At 42.6% G+C, this 23,084-nt stretch overlaps 1 protein-coding gene across 4 annotated transcripts in view; it reads left to right on the forward strand.

Annotated features, from left to right (window-relative positions):
* Positions 1-6,086: 6,086 nt before the first annotated feature.
* Positions 6,087-23,084, forward strand: part of zeb1b (zinc finger E-box binding homeobox 1b) — a 49,938-nt gene continuing 32,940 nt past the window's right edge. Inside the window, exons 1-2 of one of the 4 annotated variants that reach the window (XM_035533346.2) lie at positions 6,159-6,293; positions 12,661-12,878. In XM_035533346.2, the coding sequence (XP_035389239.1) occupies positions 12,839-12,878 (40 nt within the window). In that variant the 5' untranslated portion in view covers positions 6,159-6,293; positions 12,661-12,838. Of the gene's footprint in view, positions 6,294-10,928; positions 12,879-23,084 lie in introns of those variants that run through there. The other 3 variants (XM_081697635.1, XM_035533345.2, XM_081697634.1) reach the window with 3 other exon arrangements.

Here is a 23,084-nt window from a genome sequence, read left to right on the forward strand (position 1 = left end):
GAAACCTCTCTCTCTCCCTATCTCTCTCCCTATCTCTCTCTCTCTCTCTCTCTCTCTCTCTGAATCTCAGTCTCTTGCTGTATTTATCTCTCTGTCTCTCTCTCTTTGGTATTTTTTCACCTATTCCCACCTCTAATGTAGGAGGATGCCTCCATAAACAGCTTTGATATACAGACAACACTGTGCATGTATGTGCACTTAGTAGGAACCAAATGTCCTAATGATGATAGGAAAACATGAACGTTTGAACACTGTATGGACATTTGGCTGGTGAATCTTCCAGGTAGTCATGCCAGCAAATGAGCAGCAGAAAAAGCCCACAGTTCCAACATATACAGAATACAGTTTAGCTGTGGTTGTGAGGTGATTTTTTTTTGATGGAACATTTGTAATGGATCTGGACTAACCTGCATGGCAGACTTACTGGTACTCTCTAGAAGGTCCAACAAAATCTCTCTTGGTCTCTCTCTTTGATACTCTCTACTCTCTCTCTCTCTCTCTCTCTCTCTCTCTCTCTCTCTCTCTCTCTCGCTCTCTCTCTGTCTTTCACACACACACACACACACACACACACATCACCACCACCATCAACATCATCATCATCACCATCACCACTACTGAAAGTTAAAATTAAAAATGTCATTAATCTACAGTAATGATACACATACAGTCTTTTTCCCAAAGTGAGCATCAGAGATCATCATAATTCTCTCTGATGATTATTACCTGTGATACTTTCTGAGTCCACCTGTACTAACAAATACATTTAAGGTCATTTGTTTGGAGTTTGTATATAATATTTGTATATTTATCAGAATCCAAAAGATTTCCTATTTTTATCAGAAGTCTGTGTTTTTAAAATCAGACCCAGGGGTCTCTGTAACACTACAATGAACCTAAAGTGGATTTTGAGTTAGCAAAAAAAGTCAGTGAGGTATTCAATAGACAGCCACATTGATTTAATGCCTCATGCTTTGAGATAAATAGAAAACAGTGTTCATTTGCATTTTTATTGATGTCCAAGTCTTGGTGTTCTGCTCTGGGTGCGGTTAGCTTTTGCTGGGCGTCAGAACTACAGCGTCGTTCAGGGACAATCCACAGAACAGGAAGTGAGATCATAACGAGTCCACTCTTGGGAGGGGGTGCAGCGTGCCATTGACATCTTGATCTCGCCTTCAAAACATTCCATTGTTGGGCCTGCAAGGGTCGTGGGGCTTTGGAATAGTTTCACCATTATAACATTCAGAGCTGCATTTTCCCAAGGCTGCTGTGACTACACACTAAAACACAAGAGCTTGCGAAACACATAAACTCTACAGCAGCTAAGTGTTTCTGGATCTTGTATGAGGTTATCATATTGGCACTCATTGCATAAAAATGGAGCTGTTGCAACTTAGCTTTCTGCAAACGTGGCAAACAATGTTTAACATTTAGTTTTATGTGCATTTCACAAGTTTTGCTTATCATGTACCACTTACACTGTGTATAAACTGGAAATTAAAGGTGATTTTTTAGAACTAAGGAGTTTGCTATATATTTATCCAATCGCATCAGGTCTTTTTTTCATAGAGGGTTCATACAAGAAGTAAATATATGCAGTGCATATCATATTTCTTACAGGCCTTCATAAACACACCTCTGAATATGTCCTTCTCTCGGCCTGTGTAATTGTGTAATGGGGTTTCTTCAGGCCTCATTTTGGATAGACTCCCCAGGGTCACTTTAGCCACTCGGCTCTTTTTGCTGCCTCTCATCCATCATAGCTGGTTTCCACTTTTCTGTTCTTCTTCTTTCACTCATCAACTCTAATGTTTTGCTCACTCACTCTCCCACCTGTCTCCTTCTTTCATTTTCCCTCTCTCTTTCGTTCCTTCTTGTTTCCTCTTTCATTCCTTCTGTTTCATTATCTTCCATTATGACTACTTTGTTTTACTCCCAGTATTTATTTGCTCCATTGCTCAATTGTTTTCATTTTCATTTCCTTTTATTGCTACTACATTTCTATGCTTTTGCTTGAACGTGTCTGTTTATTTGCCACCTGTGATTTTTATTCACTTCCCTCTCTTCTTCTTCTTCCTGTTTCCTGCCACTTTTTCAGTGTCTGTTACTTTCTTTTTTTCTGAATTTCACCTGGTTGCTTCTCTCTCCTTCTCTTGTATTCTTTTTTTAATTGAAGCTCGGTGTTTTTCACCCTGTTCTCCTTCATCTTCTTTCCTTTCTTTCTCAATCTGTTACTTACCACCCATTTCTCTCTCTCTCTCTCTCTCTCTCTCTCTCTCTCTCTCTCTCTCTGAGTCTCTGTATCTGTACCCTTCCCCCATGCAGCTGGTGCCCTGAGCTGTTGGTCCAGATGGTGAGGAGGGGAGTCAGGGGCTTGTTCTCCGCGTAGCCCCACAGCAGGCCCTCTGTCCTGGGTAGCTCTGCGTTGGCTTCCCTGCCTCGACTGGAGAGCACTACCCCCCTCCTTCAGCCCTCTCCCTGCACCACTACTGCCAGCATTAATCTCCTAAACGATCCCGCTAGGAGGAGGATCAATACTCATTTACAGAGACGCGGGCTGATCCCTTAATGTAGAGCACAGAGTATGGCGTTCTGCCTCCACCCCACCCCTGAGCCCCGTCCGCCTCCTCCCATACATTAGCGACAACGTAAATAGGAAGAGAGAGAAAAGGGGACATGCAGATATGTTGAAATGACAAAAATATAAAGGAAGGACAGGGCAAAGGAGAAAATGACAGACAAGGGCAGAACTCCAGCTTCCTGCTGTTTCACTTAACTCCATAAAAAATAATACTTTGGTTGATGAAGTCACCAAGCAACATCAACCTGCTGTGTTGTGTCTGACCAGCGGCGTGGGCTCAGGGGCTCTTGGAGGGTAGGTCTCATTATATTTTGGTCCAGTTGGGTGGTCCCATCACCGGCAACTGAAAATAGAGTCTTCTGACAACTTGACCACTGCATTAATAACATGGAGGATGTCTATATGCAGTTGCATTATTTTTACTCTTTGTTTTCCATCAGCACAAGAAAATATGACTTCATGCTATAACACCTCAGTCCAAGGAAAATGGAAAAAGGCAGAACTTTCCATTAAATAATGGCTGCATCTTTTTCCAGTTGGTCTGCTTCACCCTAACTTGAAGGCAAGTGAGAGAAAGAGTGCATGGCCTTTTCTGAAACTCCTTCATGGAAGTCTGACAATGGCAGCTCTTCATTGGAGCACCTTTCTCGTGGCTTCTTATGCAGCTGTGCAGTGTCTTGCTCTCCTACGCTGTGCGATTGGCAGCTGTTGGTGTTTGGGCTCCGGTCCTGGTGAGCTCGGCCCGGCTCCGTCTGCCAGCCTGCTCAGCAGGACAGCCACTGCAGTCGAGCCCATTAGGGGTTCATCCAGTCAGGGGTGCTTCACTCCCTGACTGTCCCACACCCCTCTCTCACCAGGTATTTGCAGTTGCAGTAGGCCTGGTGTGACTGGTGATGGGCCACACTGGAGGGGGCCTTGACAGTAGTCAGAGGGAGACCAATATATTACCAATATATCAACCAGTACCCCTCTGGGGCAGAATGTCCCAGAATGTGTCTTGAGTGGGAACACATAAAAGAAATTAAAGTGGAAACTTCTTTCTGTGTAATTTCCACACATAAAGTAAACAGACATGAAGTACTTCCATGGTTGATATTGAAGCCTTTAAATCAAGGCTCTTTCAGTGTTGACTGCCCATGTAATTTAATGCTGAAACAAACAGTGGCAGGGAATCAGGGAAGATTAATGTATCAAAGTTCAAACAATTATCAAACTGAAATAAGGCTGTTGGTGAGCGCTGATTCACCTGGTGAGATGTTTTTGGATGTTAATGCTCTTATTATGTGATGTTCTTTCAGGCCTCGGCCCAGACGCCGAGCACTTTGTTCTGTTGAATAATTGACCGTGTGGAGCCGCAGGCAGGGCGGAGCAGTGAGATGATGAAGACACAGGCACCTTCTTCTATCTGGTCTGGCCCCCATCAAGCACACACACATATGGGGAAGGAACTACAGGGACTGGAGAAGATTTGTTTTCCCAAAACCTGTTTTATCCTCTAAGCAAACAAGCCATTTACTACCCAAACCTAATAACATTATTACTTTAGTTTTGATAGATTTTTGAATAACCAACTTACCTCATTTGAATAACTAACCTTGTTATTTATATCTCTTTTTTAGCAGATACACTATTCTAGAAAACTCTAGAATCATGTCTCACTATTATAGAAACTATGATGTAAATAAAGAATGTATTTTAAAATTATTTAAATTTTTCTTGAAAGGGTGTAATTTGCTTTAGGAACATGAAAATAAATCTTGAGTAACAGATGTGTCTTTATTGATATTTTGTTTGAATTTAGCTTATTCTCTTTGCTTATTTGAAGTGGTAGTGTGTGTTTTTGTGTTTACGTGTTTGTGTACATGTTCAAGGACATGTCTGAATGTGTGCGTATGTTTCCTTTTTTCCCTTGAATCATTGAACAGTGTCCACTAAAGGAGTGTACCACACCCAGCTGAAGTCTGTCAGAAACCTGATAGTCACCAGCAGGTACCAGAATAGCGCAGCACTGCTCTGCCTGGCATTAACACTACTGCACTACTCACGTTTGTGACCTGTAAGAGAAAATGATGACAGGCATGACCATAGCTTATTGCGTCTCAGAGCTCCTGTGCACCAACTCATCTGAATTGGCTCTTGCAGACTTTGTCTTTATGCTTTCATATTTCTGCAGAACCTTTATCCATGTGACCACATTCTTCATAAAACATGTGAAAGATCTGGTACATTCTATTTCATCTGCAGCTAAGTGTTTCCTGCATCTCTCTTTCTCTCTCTCTGTGTCTTCTGTCCATTTTTCAATCTCTCTTTTCATTTCTGCATCTCTCCCTGGCTTGGTGCAACAGTATAAACAGTCCCTGACAAACAGCGAGTCCTTTCTTTGGATGGAAGATTGAATCATCGCAGAAAGGGTCCCATGATCCTCCCTGTGCCTTGGGATACATATCACATTCCTCCTTCCTACATACACACACTCACACACAATCTGACCAACAAAATGCTGACATTGTCTGTAAAATACACCTAAACATTCACAAATATAGCTTATTAACACCACAATCACACAAACACACACGCAAACACATTTGCATGCACACACACACACACACACACACACACTAATTGTGCCATTCAGCCCTCAATAGGCTACCTTACAGCCTATTTGTGTTGTGTTGATTTTTTATTTATAGATAGCCTTCTCTTAGATAAAGACCTTTAAAAAAGTCTCATTTAAATGTTATGGTCTAAGTACCTTGCCACTTGAATCTATAAATTACAAAACTTAAAAAAAATTCACACTCTGTATCAAACTTTACTGTAGGTTGTGTTTGATTCAACTATTCAAAGAGGAGAAATGAATGACCAAATTATATAATCTGCTTAAACACAAGAAACTATGACACAGAATCCACAGACAGCATCAACAAGCTTAGATGAAAGTAAATATTTAATAAAGTAAATAAATGAATGGCAGTACTTTGAAGTTCTGTTCGGATTCCTTTGCATTTGAATACAGGCTAAATTTTAAAAAAAAAGCTAATGTATAATTTAAAATGTATGGAAAACTCAAAGTGTCCAATAAAAACCGTCTGCACTATCCTATCAGTTTTTACTCATAGTTTATAGTTTTGTAAACAATATCTAAGCTTTCTTTTATCATGAGAAATAAAATAATAAAATCATTTCAAAGCTATAATTAATTTCTATCTATGGCTATCTGTCTGTCTGTCTGTTACCCAACAATATAGTGCACAGGTGCACACAATTTCATCGTTTCACCGCTCAAACTTACTACTAGTTGATAATCTGCGGTGACTTCACGATATTTCAGTAAAACCTATACACCCAGCTAATAAATTGTTCCTTCTGCGTAATGCACAGGTTACGATACCATGTGCAATGTTTTGGGCAGGGCTAGCCGTGTGCGGGCGGGCGAAGCAAGAGCGCCACAGGCAGCGCCTGGTGTAAGGGGCGGGAGTCGGGCAGAGAGGTTTATGAGAGAGGTGTAAGCAGCCAGAAGGTAATGTCGTAAAGCGGAGTGTCGTAAACCAGGTGCAGGGAGGGGAGGTGGAGTGGAAGGGAGGGGAGGGGAGGGGAGGTGTGGGGGCGAGAGGAGGTGACTCTCCGGCAGCATTTAGACACAGCGAAAGGATCATGGCGGATGGCCCCAGGTGTAAGCGCAGAAAGCAGGCGAACCCAAAGAGGACAAACGGTGAGTAAAACATTTCGGTTTCACTGACTTGCTGCTATATTGAGAGGTCTGTATTCGATTTGTTGAACTCTGGACTCGCCGCCACCGGTGGCGAGCTCCATTTTTAGTCAGTCAAAGTAGTGGAAAGTAGCAGAAAGAGCGCCGCGTTATAGCCCCTATGGTGTACCGTTATACCTGGCGCCGACTCGCCCTCCGCCTAGCGGTACACTACACCGGGGACCGTTATACGCACCCAGTCCCATGTATTGAAGTGTCGCTTTTGTTCCGTCGCTCTCTTTTCTATTTTCTTTATCTTGTACTTTAATAACCTTTCATGTGAATTTACGCATGGGTACCGAATTTTTGAATTCTGCTTGTTAACAGTATTTATTTTCCTTAAGGGGATCCAAGCGAAATGTAACTTATTTTCTCTCTCAATATATACCTGTTTGTGATCTACACTCAGTCAGTTTCGAATGAATCTGTTTAGTGCCTCAAAGGGGATAAAAACATTTTGAAAAACACATTGATGTGTTTAGAAAGGATGGTTTCGTAAAGTTCGTCACATTCTCGTTTCACATAAACTTATCTGGTTGTTCCGCTATAGCTTGCCTGCGTGGTAGCAGGTAGCCAGCGAGCTAACTAACTGAATATTGTGGCAGCATTGAGGAGTAACGTTACGTCCTGAACCGAGAAGCAAAATATCTGTCAACGTTTGTCTTGTTTTATTCATACAAATGCAGTCTCACGGAAGGCACCGTGGTCGTTAAACGTATGTAACGATACTTCCCATTGAGTAAAACGTCCTACTTTTCGTCCAGCTCAGCAACTGTATAACAGCAAAACACGTTGCTTTTGCATTTTGAAAAGGAAAGTCCGCAATTTGTTTTTGGTGTCTGACGTTGGCGATTGTCCAAAACTTTTTGGAAAGTTTTTGAAGCTAAGCGTGACTGCATTTACGTAATAAATTGGCCACCACTCATCTTTACGCGACGGCTAACGGAATAAGATACAGCAGCGAAGGCAACCTGTTTGGAGGCTTTAGGCTGCCACATTTCTCGTTGGGTGGTAACGTTGTGGAGAAAAGGAAAGGAATCCGCAGGGCTGTCCTGTGCTCCAACAACTGCAGCAGTCTATATAAGGAATGCGTATACATACTGAACAGAGTACTGAATTCTGAGAGATCACGCTTGAGCTTGTTGGAGGAGAGGGTTTTACAGCTGGACTGGAGCACTGGCGTTCGCCAACTTGCGTTTGTCACTCCTGCACTTTTCCACGCTCTTGTAGTCTTATATTCACGCATCTTTATCTGGGGTGTTTCACTGACTTGCTATCACTAACCAGTAGCCGTGTCTTATTTTTTCTTGAAAGTTGAAATGATGGGGGTTTTTTTGGACTTGACTCTTGTCTTTTTCGTGGAACATAGAACCTAGTCTTTTGGTAGACTTATATTGAAGTTATTCTGAGATGTGGTTAAACGGAGATCAGTCGCTCTACTTTAACAAGTGTATATTTTTTCCTACAGTCCACAGTGATGCGGTTTTTTGTGATTCACAGCTTTTTATATATATATATATATATATATATATATATATATATATATATATATATATATATATATATATATATATATATATATATATATATATATATATATATATCTCGCTCCTTTCGCTCCTTTCGATTCCCTTTATTACAGATTTGTTCTTGCAGGTACTGTTTCCTTTTCTTGCCATTTTGGCTGTGTAAGCTACTTTATAGCCTGAAATAACGGCTTGCTTTGTCGAACAGCGACAGAGAAAAACATTTGTCTCCCCTTTGACGACATGCGCGCGCCATGTATTCTGACAGCCCTAGCGGTGCTCTTACGTGCGCAGCCAATATTCACCTGATCGGAAGAAGAAAAACGTCGCTCAGGTTTTTCAAGGGAAAAAAAATAATAATTTGCTAACGCCGTGCAGTTGATTTTTGCTGCAACTGAGCTCACGGACACAGAGAAGAATTCGCTTTTTCAGAAATCTTTTATTATTTTGAAAGCAGTTGGAAAGCATCCCTCGTGCGTTGCACCAAATGTCAACTTGTGCAGGTAGAAAAAAAGACGGTTTTACTGTCTTTCGCATGCTGTCAGTTCTTCTCGATCGTTTGATTTATCTACTTAAACTACATGTGCATCGTGCCTGTTAATTTTCCAATGACATAACCGTGTAGAGCGCGAAGAACCTGTTAAAGACTGAAAGGTGCTGGTTCGTTGGTCATCCACCCGTTTACCTTTTACCTGCCGTTAACTACGAACGTTGACATGCTCGAAACGTCTGTCATGAATTTGAGTTATGGCGTGTACCTTAGCATTGTTGCAGTTTTCCTTCCTCGACGCTTTTAGTGCGGGTGCTCTAAAGGTGTGGTTTAAAACGGCAGTAAAGAGTGAGAGGGCTCGCCGCACTGCAGGTTACGCCGCTAGAAAGACGCACCTGGGCTGTGCAAAGCACCTGACATGATCGCAGTATTTAAGTAAGCAAAACATGCATCTAACACCTTTATGGGTGCAGTTCATTAAATCTTTCAAACAAGTTGTTACATTTTGTAGGTTGACGTTCTTATTTTGCCAAATGTCTTTTAATGATTGAGCAAACAAAACGTGACTCAGTTTTGAAGTACTTTTCTAACTTATTAGTTGAGAACAAACTGAGAGCCTTGGTGTTTTTTAGTAATGACATGGCTCTAATGGTTAATGCTCTGATTTGAAACATGTTTGGAATACAGATTCTCAGGGACCTCAGAGCACATCCGGAGTTTCTAAGTTCCTAACTGTGCGTCTTTCTGCGTCATTAACAGAAACCCCTCCCTCGCCTTCACAAGAAGTACAGATGATTGATCAAACCGTTGATAATTACAATATGGACACTTCGTGTTTGGTATGAAGGAACACTTCTTTTGAAAGTATTTATTTATGACGACCTTTTTTTCTAACAACTATTCATTCCTCATCAGTCAAGATACAATTTTACGTTTATGATACATTCTTTAAGTTTGTTTACAATGATCACTGTATTATCCACTTCATATATTGTAAGGTATACAAAAAAAAAACTTTTTTATTAGATACAGTTTAGTGCAATCAGAATAGTGCAATCAGACATTGTGTTAGTGCCCAAAACATTAATAGTAATCATAAACACATTCATGAAGGCTATCGGCATCTTTACTGAGAAGTAGTTTTAGGCTGACATATTGCTCAGCCAACTCCGAGTTCTAGAAAGTACACAGAGGCATAGTCTAATATTCATATATTTATGACAAAAAACAGTGAGAAGAAGAACTCACTCCCCTCACCTTTCACAAGGGATCATAAGACCCACAAAGCTTATTTGATGTGGATATGGTTGTTATGGATAGAAAAGTGCTTCCCAAGATCTCACAAGTGGTCACAGCATGGCTTACTGAGCCTCATGAGGGGTTCCTAGCTGTGTGCTGACAACTGACCATCTGACTCCCATTTGAAAACAAATCTCCCTTTAACCAAGCCCAGGACCCAATTACCCTAAGTTAGATTGCACAGTTAGCAGCATATAAACGTGACTTTAATGCGTTACTTGTATTATTGAACAAAGGTGCACTCTGAACTTAATCCACAGTAGCTTTTTCTCTGTAGTTCTATTAAATTATAATTCCACAAGCCCTTGTTGCCATGCAGGGGTGAGGGAAAGGAAAGAGGGGGAGGGGCCTCTCTGTCCTCTGGTGCTGAATCTTTGGCCAGGGCGAGAGCACAGAGCAGGAGGTAACACTTAGCCACCAGGTGAAAAATCTCTGGTGTGGATGTTGCTTTGTATGAGGGTAAGACGTTCCCTTGTTTAGAGAGCACGGCTGTTAGGCCATAGGTGAAGAATTCTTCAGAAGGGAGAGACTTCATTAGACAGACTGGGAGTGCCACCCCAGGCTTTACTTCACACTCCTCCTGTCCACCTGAACCAGCCTAGCTGTATCTCAGCACAAGCTGTATCACAGCACAACCAGCTGTGGCAAAATCACTGCAGGAGATGGAAGATGGAAATGGTCTCACTGTGCCCATACTGCATTTATGAGACTGATGAAACATTTCTGGTCTGAAGTTCTGAGGGCTAGAAGGTGTGCCTGCCACTCTTGCTGCACCATTGCGACCCAAAGGTGGGTAGAAGCACGAGCTGTGACATGGTGGTGCTAACGGTCCACAAGACGACAGGTGTTTGTCGTTCACGGGGCTGACGTGCTCCCCTTCTTTTCCTCCTCCTTCCCCCACTCTCCTCCTGCCCTGTGCTCACAGGAATACCGCAGGGCAATCTGAAACCTCCCGGTTTGGGAGAGCAGGAATGTGGCTGACCGGTATTAGCATGGCTAAGAAAATAAACAGGGCAGTGCTCCATGGGTGTGCTGCGCTTTGTAGTGGCTTTGCAAAATGGAGGTTGTGTTACAAAGGAGCCTTAGCGAGGCTGTATGGGTTTTTTTCTGGTATAATTTGAGACACTGTAAAGACCCGAATTTACACCTCTGACTTTGACTGAATCACACGGTATGACTCGAGCATTTTCACAGATGGGCATGCAACCTGTTTTACACACACCTACATGCACAAACCCACGTTAACTAAAATAGTTATTTTTGTTTACTCTCAGTTCTTCGGGAGAGGCCACCATGGCCCTCCGGGTCCAGTTATGTGGTAGGTGTGGCAAACTTTATTTGGCTGACAAAAATGTAATTACTGTGTTGGGACCATTTCCCACCTAAGTCATGAAGCATGGAACCACTGAGGGCTCAAAACAATAAAGAAAGAATTGTTAATGTGTGATTTGCATTGAAGTCAGAAATACAAGCGTCAGGCTGTAACACTGTGCTTCAGTGTAGTGTGTGTGTTTATATTGTGAAGTTTGGTGGGTGTGTGTTTGGGGGGGGGGGGTACGTTTCTGTGAGATGACATGCTGTTTGAACATTTTAAAAGCCATCTGTTAACATTTAAAAGGTCTCCCCCCAGCGTGCGCTGTTTAGCCAAGGAGGAAATTTTCATTTATCTGCTGTCTTTCAGAGATTTCCTCCACAAGTCCATTTGAAAGTGCCGAGTCAGGAGGACCTCTAGCTGCCCCTCCCCCGTCTGAGCGCAGTCTTCCCTCCCTCTCTCCTCTCCTCTCTGCTGTCAGGCTTTTCCTCTCCTCTTGTTCTTTCCTTCTCCCCTCGTCTTCTCCTCCTCTCTGGACCTCCTCTCCTCTCTGACACAGTAGCAAGGAGATGTTGAGTGACCTTTGCCATGGGCGTTCATGCATTGCCTCAAAGTATGACTTCACTTTCTCCCCCTGTGCCATTGTGATGCCGTCCAGCGTAACAAATTGGCTGGAGTGTTAAGGCTCACACACACACACACACACACACACACACACACACGGTGAATGGATCTCGGCTTGGGGCAAGGCCTGTTTTTTTTCTTTTCTTACTGCCTTCTTCATTCAGACCACCCCCTCCAGGGCAACCTAGGACCCTCCCATATGGAGGTCAGGTGGGGGAGGAATTGTAGGAGGGGTGGGGGGCAGTTTTTTGGAGGCCTGCTGAGGTGTCATTGAGGGGCTGTTGTGAACTGGCAGGCTAGCTCCTCTCTTTTCTTATGCTTTGCATAACAACATGGATGCCCTCTTGAGAAAGGCTTGAGTGTGAGAATGTGCACGTTCATGTTTGTCTAAAAGTACGTGTGAGAATACAGAGCAGGTCAGTGAGAGCATGCCGGATGACAGGAGTTTTACATTTGGAACTTTGTGTATCACCACTTCTTTTAACTGGCTCTGGTGGTTTAGGGAAGGAAATGGACACTTTTGTTTTGTTAATTAGAGTTACTGAAAAGGGCTGAAAGGGAAACGGGTGATGACAAAACACTCCGTTCTGCACTGCTTAAGGCAATAGCAATACACATTAGGCTAGAATAGAGCAAGACCCTTGCAAGAATGTAAACCTATGTTGTCGTGTCACAATAACCAAGTATATGCCCCTCGAAACAAGAACCCTACTGTCTTATATCAGAAATCGCCTCAGTTCCTCCATTTGAGAAACTGGGCCTGCAGAAGTGTTTTTTGAGATAAAGGGCACTCCAGCTTCAACTGTGATTTTGCGAATGGGGATTAATGATTAGACCCGACTCTTCTCCAATGGAAGAGGAGCAAGAAACCCAGCAAGAAAAGAGCCCTATTTCTCTTTCTCTGTCCCTCATTCCCCTTCTCTCTCACTCTCCTGTACAAAAGAACCTAAGGCTCACGAACCCCTTTTTTTAGCAGGGCATGCTTGTGCTTTATTAGCTGGTGTGTGTGTGTGTGTGTGTGTGTGTGTGTGTGTGTGTGTGTGTGTGAGAGAATGCTTAAGTGAGCTATTGTGTATTAAGGCTTTAGAGAGGAGGAGAGAAAGGGGCTTCGCTACCTATGCAGTGGGCCACTGTCGGCCACAGAGTGGGCTCAGCGGAGGAAGAAAAGGCCTTTTGAAAGAGTGCGGAGAGGGGAGGAACACTCTTTCTCTCTGTGCCTGTGGGAAACTACTGCCCAAGCCGGGACTCCCATTTGCATATGACCCACTCTACACATCAAGGCAGGCGGATATATGGAGGTATGCTGTTGTCTGTGCGTGTACATGCACATATGAGTTGTTTATGTGGGGTGCTTTGTTTTCTTCCTTTCTTCCAGATTTGCTGTCTTTTCCACATCATCATTGGTTAATAAATTGGACCCATGCCTTTTCCAGACCTGAAAAGTGTTTTGGCTTGTCTGTGTGCATGTGTGTAATAACTGATAGAGAGATAACTAGTAGAGAGTGTTAGAGAGGTGAAATTGAATAGCAAACATTGGTGCAAGATAGATGAGTGTGAACCACATTGTTCTGAAAACAGAAGTATTCTAAATGCCTGGATAGGTAAGGGTCACATATAACCATGTACACTCACACACACTCACTCACACTCACTCACTCACATCCATAGTGATACACTGGAAAACACTGGCAAGTGATTGGTCACCCAAACACACTCTCACAGTATGGTGAACAAAAACAGGTTGGTGCCTGTGACACACACCTCCCCAGAATAGTAGCAGCTAGTTAGAATCTTTCACAAGTGTTACTGCCTGCACATGCCAAAAGGCATTCCATGTGTGTGCATGTGTGTGTGTTTGTGTGTATGTGTGTTCAGAAGTGGTGACTAGTATTGCATTGTATTTTTGTCATTACTATTTTGTCTGAGAGAAAAAGAAGGAGGTAGTGCAGGAGAGATAATGACCATCTGATCTGATACCTGATAAAGCTTTTAGGCTCTTTAGAAAGAAACAAACTCCACTCAGCTGTCAGTATGAGTCATATAGACAGGTGAGTGAGGTGCATTACCTCATCTAATACAATCAACCATCCGTGTGTGTGTACATGCAGTCAAGGTCAGAGGGCCAGTGCCACACCACACAGGAAATTAAGACTTCACTCCTCTACCCCATCTCTCTCTCTCATTCTCTCACTCTCTCTAGTCTTCACTCCCTCCCTCTTTCTCCTAGAGGATGATATTAAGTTTGTGTGTGTACACCTGTTTAAATGAGTTCTTTAGCTGACAGCTTAAGTGGTATATTCTTGAGGGGAAATGTGTGTGTGTGTACACCTGTTGTTGTTTTTTTTTTTTATATATATACACCCGAGAGAAAGGGTAATTGCCCGTTGTGAGGGGTAATTTAGTGCATGTCTGTTTTGCTGATACACTCACTGTTTTTAATAATGTTTCTAGGGATGGGGCTTCAGGGCTAAACTAGTCCCCAAAGGGTTTGCTGTCTTGCATTTTTTTCTTCCTTTTTTTTAATCTCTCTTTCTCTCTCCTCTCTCATTTCCTTCACAATAAATAGGATCATGTGCTCTGATATGAGTGAGTTGGTAAACAGATGACCTCTTTGCAGCAACATTGAGCAAACTGTGCAAGGGTGAGTCCTTGGCACAGTGTTTCCCATTGAACTTCCACCTCGCCCACAACCACACCCTCGCCCACACCTCCTCTGACGTCCAATTGTCTCTTATTTCCACTTCAGTCAAAACGTAGAGCCAGTTATAGAACAAAAACCCTCAGCTACGAGAGGGAAGTTGCATGTGTGAAGACAAAAAAAAAAATCCACTGACAAGACTTTTGCAGAACTGCAATAATGCTCATCTAGCATTGCAATTGAATTCACATTTTATAGCATCAAAACAATGGCATTACAAACACCTTTTTAAGAAGACAAGAGCAGTACTAATGCACAGAGGATGGTGACAAATGTGGTGTGCAGTGTGCTTGGTTCCAGGGTCTGCTGCGCTGTGAATCCTCCTCTTATACAGGAGAGGAGGTGAACTGATAGGGTGATATATCAGAGTGAAGTATGAAATGGCATCAGAGCTGGAGTTGGAGGAGGAGCTTTCTCTTTACTCTGGACTTCTGAGGGGCCATGTTATCTTTTGTCTAAAAACAAAAAGGGCATTCTCCTTTAATAATCTCTCACTATCAGAGACCCCCTGGAGGGGTGTGTGTGTGTGTGTGTCCTTGCCTAGCTGAATATCTAGAGCACTGAGTATGTGAGTGAGATCTTAGGCCAGACTGTGATACAAAGGATACAGACACTATGGAAGAATCACTTAGTCACTGTGTGTGTGTGTGTGTGTGGTGTGTGTGTGTGTGTGTGTGTGTGTGTGTGTGTGTGTGTGTGTGTGTGTGTGTGTGTGTAAGTAAGTCAAATAAGGGCTATCTGCTACACTGAGTGTCAGAAGCAGTAAACATCTCATTGAGGGCAAAAAGGTGTAACCTGAGAGAAAAAAGATGCTGATATGGCATACGCAGGCCATAACAGAATGAAAGGAAGTTAGAGAGATACAAAAATAATTCTCTCCTGCTTTTTTTGTTCATTCTGTTTTATTTTAGCATGCTACAATTGGATTAAGTTCCAAATGGTTGCTTCATTTGTTGTTCTGTCTTCATTGAAATTTCAGCCTAATTATAAACATGTTTATCATCCTGTAGTTAGATTTTTGTTAATGCACTCAGACAAAAAAGTTCATATGAAAGTGAATTATTCATGACTGAATGCATCTGTGCTTATAGTACATTGGGTTTGTCTGTCATGTGATGATGGATGTGTTTTGTAGGTGTTTAGTAAATTGTTTGTTCTTGCTATAGTGCTCCATATGTTAGATCTGCTCCCCACAGACTCCCTCTGATGTTGTGTGCTAAGTAGCTCACAGAGAATTTCTCGCCCTCACCAACAGTAATTAACATTGGGTCAATGTGACTTTGTCTGTGGAAATATGAAGGTTTAGATAATTTCATCTCACAGACGCAGCTATTCCGGACATTATTTACAGCCTGGGGTGCCATATTAGGGGGAGTGGGGACCAAACATTTGATTTTTTTTCATTTGTGCTCAGTGCAATATCTTTTCATGGAGCCTAAAAACCCTGGCAGTGTTTTTTTTTTATCTGTCAACATCTTTACTTCTTCAGCCCTTTCTTTCACTTTTTTAATATTGCTTTGCCTTTTTCACTTCCACATTCTTTTGCACTCTTTTGCTCTCTCTTTTACTCCCCCATGTACCTGGTACCTGTTGGTGCTGGAGACTCCCACCTGTTATTTTGACCAATGATTGCACAAGAATTGCTAACCATGTGTGTGCAGTACACACAGTTTGGCCTTGCCAGGTTTACATGGTCAGACTCAAATAACTGGTCTTGGGTCTTGTATAGCAACCAAGTGTAATAAATGAAAACCTCATTCTGACTAGGTCAGGATAGGAGTTCTTATGTCTTAATCACTGTGTATTCACGCCTCTATACTCAGTTTTAATGATAAGTATACATTTGATGATGGACTTCGCAGCTTAACTGCATATGAAAAATTACAGGCTTGTACTATTAAGGTTTACCATTTTTATTAGTATAGTGTAAGTATAGTAATTTGTTAACATGCTAGATCTGGTCAGTTCTTTTAGATGGGCCTCATGTAGAGAGGGCATTGACCATGGTTAAGTGAGCAGTAGAAGACTCTAGGTACAGAGCTAGATGAAGAGACATGTTCTTGATGTGTTCTTACTTGGCAAGCCCCCCTGATTCTCCTTAGAAAATCCCAGTTCACCCTCCCCCACAGTTCCAACAGGGTCAAAATCCTTCTTTTTAGGACATTTTTGTTATTATCACAATGTGCTGCACAAGGCTTGCCAGCCAAGGGCCAGTTGATCAACTGAAGAAACCTACTAGACTGATACTCTGTTTTATCCAATCAGGTGAAGGCTGTTGATAGCCTTGGGGAGGACCCCCTGCTTCAGAGTAAGACATTAAGCCCCTGGAACCTACCTGTGAGGAGTCTGTACCTTACAGACTCCTCACTTCTCTAACTACATGCTTTTCAAATTAGCATTGATTTAAGAGGTTATCAGCAATATTAAAAATATGCCTTTAGTACATGCTACTTTGTGCTAACACAAATAGGCATTCTGAAAACAGCAAAAACAACAAATAAGCCTATACTGTGGAACCAAATATATGTATGTATGTATCCTCACTCAGTTTGCCTGCTGATTGAATCACATGGATAGGCTAAAGTCCCAGGCAGTGATATGGACTCAGGTGTTTGCAGTCAAAATAAACCCTGGCCTTGTCGTGTTCACCTGCGTGCTGCTGTTTACCTGGTTACGACATCAAGAGGAGAAGATGACTGAGATCAAGACCAAACACAACCATACAAAGGTCAGAAATCAAAGTTACCTGGTTTAATTGTTCTGTGTGTGGTTGCATCAGACCACCTCGTCAGACACCCACGTACCATGTATATTTCATGTGGAGCAATTTGAATGGCCGCTGTGTGTGATAAGTGCTATATAAATAAACTTGCATTGCCTTGCCTCATAACAAACCGTTAATAGAGTTAACGCTTACCTTCAATGAACCTGAATGAGAAATGCAAAGTGACAGAATAAAGCCAGAGGTAAAGAGAGAAAAGGGGTTTTGGAAAAAAGAAAAAAATTAACCTTAGGATTATAAGGTTGAGACAATAAGGTTAAAACAATATCTGAAGCTTACTAAGTGCATTTCAGGAGTAGCAAATATAACCATAGTGTGCATTTTAGAAATGCACATGAAACAAATGCACATTTTGTGCCTTGGAATCTACACATATGAGCCTGATAAATATAAGGATGTTAGTTACTATCATGTAGTTTGCATCTAAAGCCAGTCATGACAGGTTTCAGTAGGCTTAGCCATATCGTGACTACTCAGGGATGCCTGAACATTTTCACAGTAGTTTTACAGTGTTTTCCCAACACTGCTGTAGTCTCCTTCAGTCTTCCTCTCACAATGCCTCCTCAGTACTCTCCTGCTGCTCTGAGCCTCCCTAAGCAAATCCATGGCACTTTCACAATATTCCTTTAATATTCTCAGCCTCCGTGAACATTTAGACAACATTATCTAAATGCTTTCCTAACGTTCCCCCCACACTCCCAAAGCCTGGCAGCTGTCTCTTGTCTCCTAGTCCAACTAGAGCAGGTGCTACAGACTCACAGGAATTCCGCTACACAACTCATAAATAACACCTGACAAAAGAGAGAGAGAGAAGGGGGGGGGGGGAGAGAGAGAGAGAGAGAGAGAGAGAGCGAGCGAGCGAACAGTAGAGGCACATTTGATAATTTAGAAGTTTAGAAGTCTCAGCACACACAATGCAGTGAATTTCATTTAAAAGATAGGGTGGCGTGAGAGATGGTATGAACTAAACCAGTATCAGATGTAGGAAGGTGTGTCAGAGACAACAGGGAATAGTGAGATACACAAGAGAGGTCAAGAAAGGGAGACAGACAGAAATAAAGCAGAGATTACAGATTTCCAGTGGCTCTGGCAGTGCAGGGTTGCTATTAGGATGTCTCTCATGTTAGATATGAGCATGTGCAGAATTGCCATAAAATACATCACAGCCATTTGGGACATATGTAGCATAAGTGAAGCCAGGGGTTTAGTCTTTCCTGATTACTCGAACTCACAGAAAGTGGTTTTAAATATTGATGCCTTAACAAACCTCCAAAGCAATCACTTACTTGGGGTTTATGTATTTTAACATGACTCACTATCCGTTAGCCATGCAAGATTAAAAGCACAATTTATCATCAGGCTTTTTTTTTTTTTTTTTAAACGATATGGCCATTTTATGTTTCACACTCCTAAACTGCACTTTTATGTTAGATGTTAAGAGATATAGCAGAGGTCACAAAAAGAGACTTCTGAAGCAAAATGGATGCTTTTGGCTAATGGATACAAAAGGGAGAGTGAGAGAGCTTGGACATCATAAGAGTGCTTTTGAATTAAAATAAAAAGAGGTGGAGGCATCGTCTCCCCCCACCCCCCACGCGCTCTGATTTCATAATTACAGGAAATACTACTGGGCAAATGTGTTAATTGCAATGTTAAAAGCAGCTAGCATCGTCAGGAATGACACGGAGTGAGTGTCTGAGAAAGTGGGCGGACGATAGTTAAGGTGGTGCACATTAACCATGTTATATCAGGTATTTAACACAGAGTGCAGTTTTAATTCAATTACTGTTTTTGAGAGTATGCATTGATAAGGTTTTGTCAGGGTGTATTTACAGAGACTGAACTTAGAAGAAATAACAAGGGGAAAACCATAATTTCATTTAACTGTCTGGCAATTACTAGGTCCATCATTTCATTCTGTGTAACCATCTCTATAATTTTTAGATTTACTAATATATTATAAAGTTTGACAGGAATGTGTTCAGTACTGGGGTCTTTGTGAGACTTAGAACAAGCGATCTAAGAGACATTTCAGATTCTCTTTGTAAAATCTCTGCATGGAATATGATGTATAGATGACAGAGTATTAAAGCGTAGCCTCAGTGCTGTGGGAATAAGAACCTGTCCCACAGTCACCTGGCCCACAACACCACTAACCTGAATAAGAAAACACAATTCTGCATGTCCCATGATACATGTGGTTAATTTCCCTCTCTTTTGGCCTAGATGAAAACCAGGCCTTGTCCATGTGTGTTGGAATAGTCTATGTATTTTTGGCCTCTGAAATGTATCTCTCATCTAATGCAAACAAAACCAGGAAGTGGCCAAGAGAGATTACCTACCCAGGATGCACAGCCCCAAGGTTCTGCCCCCAGAAAAACAAAGAAGTGTATATCCTGGTCAATGTGGGCCACCTCTGTTAAAGGTTTCAACCTGTAGATTCCTTAGACCATTTTGTGTAATAAAATAAGCAATATGAAAAACGTTAACGTGAATACTACAACAAATGATGGACTGTTCAAAAATGTTTTAATTGAAATGATTTTGAACTAATTGAAAGGTAAACAGTCACTCACACTTCTACTAACATAATCCCTTCCTCCCTCTGTCTCATTCCTTCATTCTCACCCACGCACACACAGAGAAAGGCACACAGCTTAGCGCCCCACTTTGCATCTCTGCGCGTTTCCGTTTCACAGCGTCACGCTCACAAACGTTGGAGTGTTGTGCTGTGGCTCTCGTACCAACACTGCCTGCATGCCAAACAGGCCCTGGCCCCTTTGTGCTGCGTTCACTGACTGGACCCATTCACGGGCGGCCCTAAATGGGCCTCCTTCATGGGTGCCGGACGCCCGGCTCTGCCCTTTCTGCCGCTGACTGTGCCCGTGCCAGGCCCTCGCCGTGCTCTGCCTGGCATCCGCTAGCCCAGGTTGGGCATGGCTATGCAGCTCACATGGAGCTGGTGCCAGCACTGACTCACTCCTTCTGAATCTTGATGCCATTAAAGGAACACCTCACACAAAACGCTGAAGTTGCCGATGAGGTGAGGACAGTTAGTGTGAGAGAAATGAAAGCATGATAGAAATATTACTTTATTCTGTTATTTTATTCAATGCTTTTTTATTTAACAAACAACAAACATGACCACATAAGGAGGCCATCTTAAAGTACAAAGCAGTTTACCGGGTGTGCATTATTTTAATGAGGAAAACCGAACAGTCTAGTTGATTCAGTCGCAGATTCAGAAGTGGAAAAGATTATTAGGTCTGATTAATCTGGGAGTATGAGGAATGAATCTTTGCATTATGAAAAGCAGAACAGCAAAAATGGAGAACCTGCTTTCAGACTGGACCTCTGACTCTGGACTCATCTTTTTTTTTGTTGCTCATCTTGTTAGGGAAGCTAGCTGACTTCCTGTAGTTAATGTGCCTGTTCTGTTAACAAGGGACAGAGAGAGACAGAGAGAGAGAGGGAAAGAGTAGAGAGAGGGAGGAGGAGAGGTTGAAAGGAAGAGCATAGATGAAAATGGGATAAATAGAAGGAATGGGAGGAAAGAGGGAGGAAGAAGTGGAGAGGTGGAACGAAACTGATCAGGGCAAGAGGAGGGGAGGAAGCCTTGTGAGACTGACGTGGCTGGCCTGGCTGTGTGTATTTGTTTGTGTGTGTGTGTGTGTGTGTCAGTTGCTGGGCATGCATTCCTGACCTCCACCTGGATTCTGACCTGAATGTGAACTGAACTTGTTCGTCTTTATGTGGATGTGTCAGAACCTTTACAAAATTACGTAGTCTCTCACTCACACAAATAGGGTTTTTTTTTTTTTGGGGGGGGGGGGGTTTAGCTCTTTTGAGGTTACAAGCTCTCAAGCAGGATGATAAGATAACAAAACTACATGATGACGTACAGAGAGAATTGGGAACAACAGGAAGAAGGGAGGATGAAGTGGTGTAGGTCTGGCTCCAAACCATGTGAGAAGGCTTTTTTCTTCAGTGTTTCTTGTCTGTGATCCCCTCCATGCCTTCCCCAGCACGACTGAGGCTTTACACTCACAACGCTCTTTTTTTTTTTTTTAAACACACCACAACATTTCTGCTCTGTTCAGCACACTGTGGCCTGCGATTACGAAACCAAACTGGAAAGCAAACTCTCTCGGCTCACGGACGGAAAATTGAACAGCCGGCAATTAGATTTCACTGGCCTCAAAACCCGATATGCCTAGAATAATGAGAATGATTAGAGATGCCGTTAGCCAAATTGAAATCTCTGAGGAGAAAGATGGGCCCGCGTCCTAAGAAAGCAGGAGGGCCAGGCTGAACTTGGCCTTTCATTTAGCCTGCGTGCTATGCTTGAGCTATCATTTAGAGCACCCCCCCCACCACTCTCCTAATCAAATCACTACTTAATAAATCTATTAAATCAAGGAGAATGTCTTTAGCCCTAGAGATGCTGGACATGTCTAGACTTGGCCAATGGTGCAATGATGAACCCGAGGAATTCTTGTTGTCCTTGTAACCATAAAAGAGTTTCTGTTTTTTTTGTTATGTGCAGTTCATGGTAGATCGTTTTAGAAGATAATCTAAAGCTACAATCATAAATAGATTTTTAAAAAAATAGATTAACAGGTTAGCATTAATTACATAAATTATTGAATTAATTATATTTCTATCTTTTATGCCATGCCCCTGGTCATCACAATGCAGTCGCAGGCTTGAGCACATTAGCACGGAGCATTGCTACATACACAGATTAACCCGCAGCAGTACACTAGCTCAAGATGATCTCATGGACGGACTGCTCATTAATTCATCAGTGTGGGGGGATTAATGTCTGCTAGCAGGCTCGATTACAGACACGAGATTAGAGGAGAGTATGATGGCTGTACTGTATCGCTGTCCATGCCTCACACACATGCACTCACATGCATATACCTGCAGCATACGTGAGGTGATTGGTTAGTGGTTAATTTGCTATGTTGGGGTTGAGGTCTGGGCAACACTTCCCTCAGTACACACAAGCATGGCAGGCCAAAATCAGCATATGTGCACGATGGAGCTCAGTCTCCTCCCAATCCGTCCAGTCCGGGCCAGAGGAGAGAGTAAACAGCAAAATGCATGCATATCATCGCCACTGCAAATTGCATGCTGGTTGTAATAGCCACTGGTGTGTAATGACAAAACGTTGGAAGCCATGTCTAATCTGTCACATGGCTTGAACAGGAAGCATGATTGTGGCTCTGCTCGTGCTGACTTAGTCAGAGCCCCTGCAGTGACCTAATCAGGCCTTGCTTCACTGAACTCTGCTTTAGAATCCTCACCTGTGTGCTTTTAGCAGAGGTTTATGCAGTGAAACCTTACTGCATTTGCTAGCTAAGATCTTTCATCCCTAAAGGAAATCCAACAAACATACTAGCCTGCTATATCTAAAATGCTTTCACAATTTATCTACTGGTAGATGAAGGTGTGCATGGGGCAGGAAGAGCTGGAGCTCCCTTAAGGATAGCACCCAAGGATGGCAGCATGGTGGCCTGCCCCTGGCCTGTGCCCACCTGCTCCGCCTGGATGCTGTGGGTCTGAGGCAGCAGGGCGATTAGCGCCAGCCTCTGCTTCTGCTTTATGACGGAAATAGCTGCACAACCTCCTGACCCAAAACAGAGACAGCTTAATGTTCTAGCTTTGTGGGTATGTGCGCGTTCGTGCGTGCGCGTGTGTGTGTTTAGATGTTGGATCTCTTTCAGCAGTAGATAGAAGTAAAGTAGGGATAAAATTTAGAGGATTATAAAAAAATCCTCTGTGTCTTTATAACTCTCTCTCCCTCTCTCTGGATCACTAAACACTCAGAATGTACTTTGTTAGGAACACCTACCTTTCACTTACACCCACTTAGGGGCACCTATTATTATTACAGACTGGAGCCATGGACAGTTTGTCAGCCACCCTTTACCCTTTACTGCACACATCACTAGTTATTTTCTGGTGCAAAGATCACTGGTTAAACGTTCACTGGTAAAATGATATTCTTAACACACC

The sequence above is a fragment of the Electrophorus electricus genome, chromosome 15 (assembly GCF_041902795.1).
Source record: "Electrophorus electricus isolate QZ-2024a chromosome 15, ASM4190279v1, whole genome shotgun sequence".
NCBI classification, from domain to species: domain Eukaryota; kingdom Metazoa; phylum Chordata; class Actinopteri; order Gymnotiformes; family Gymnotidae; genus Electrophorus; species Electrophorus electricus.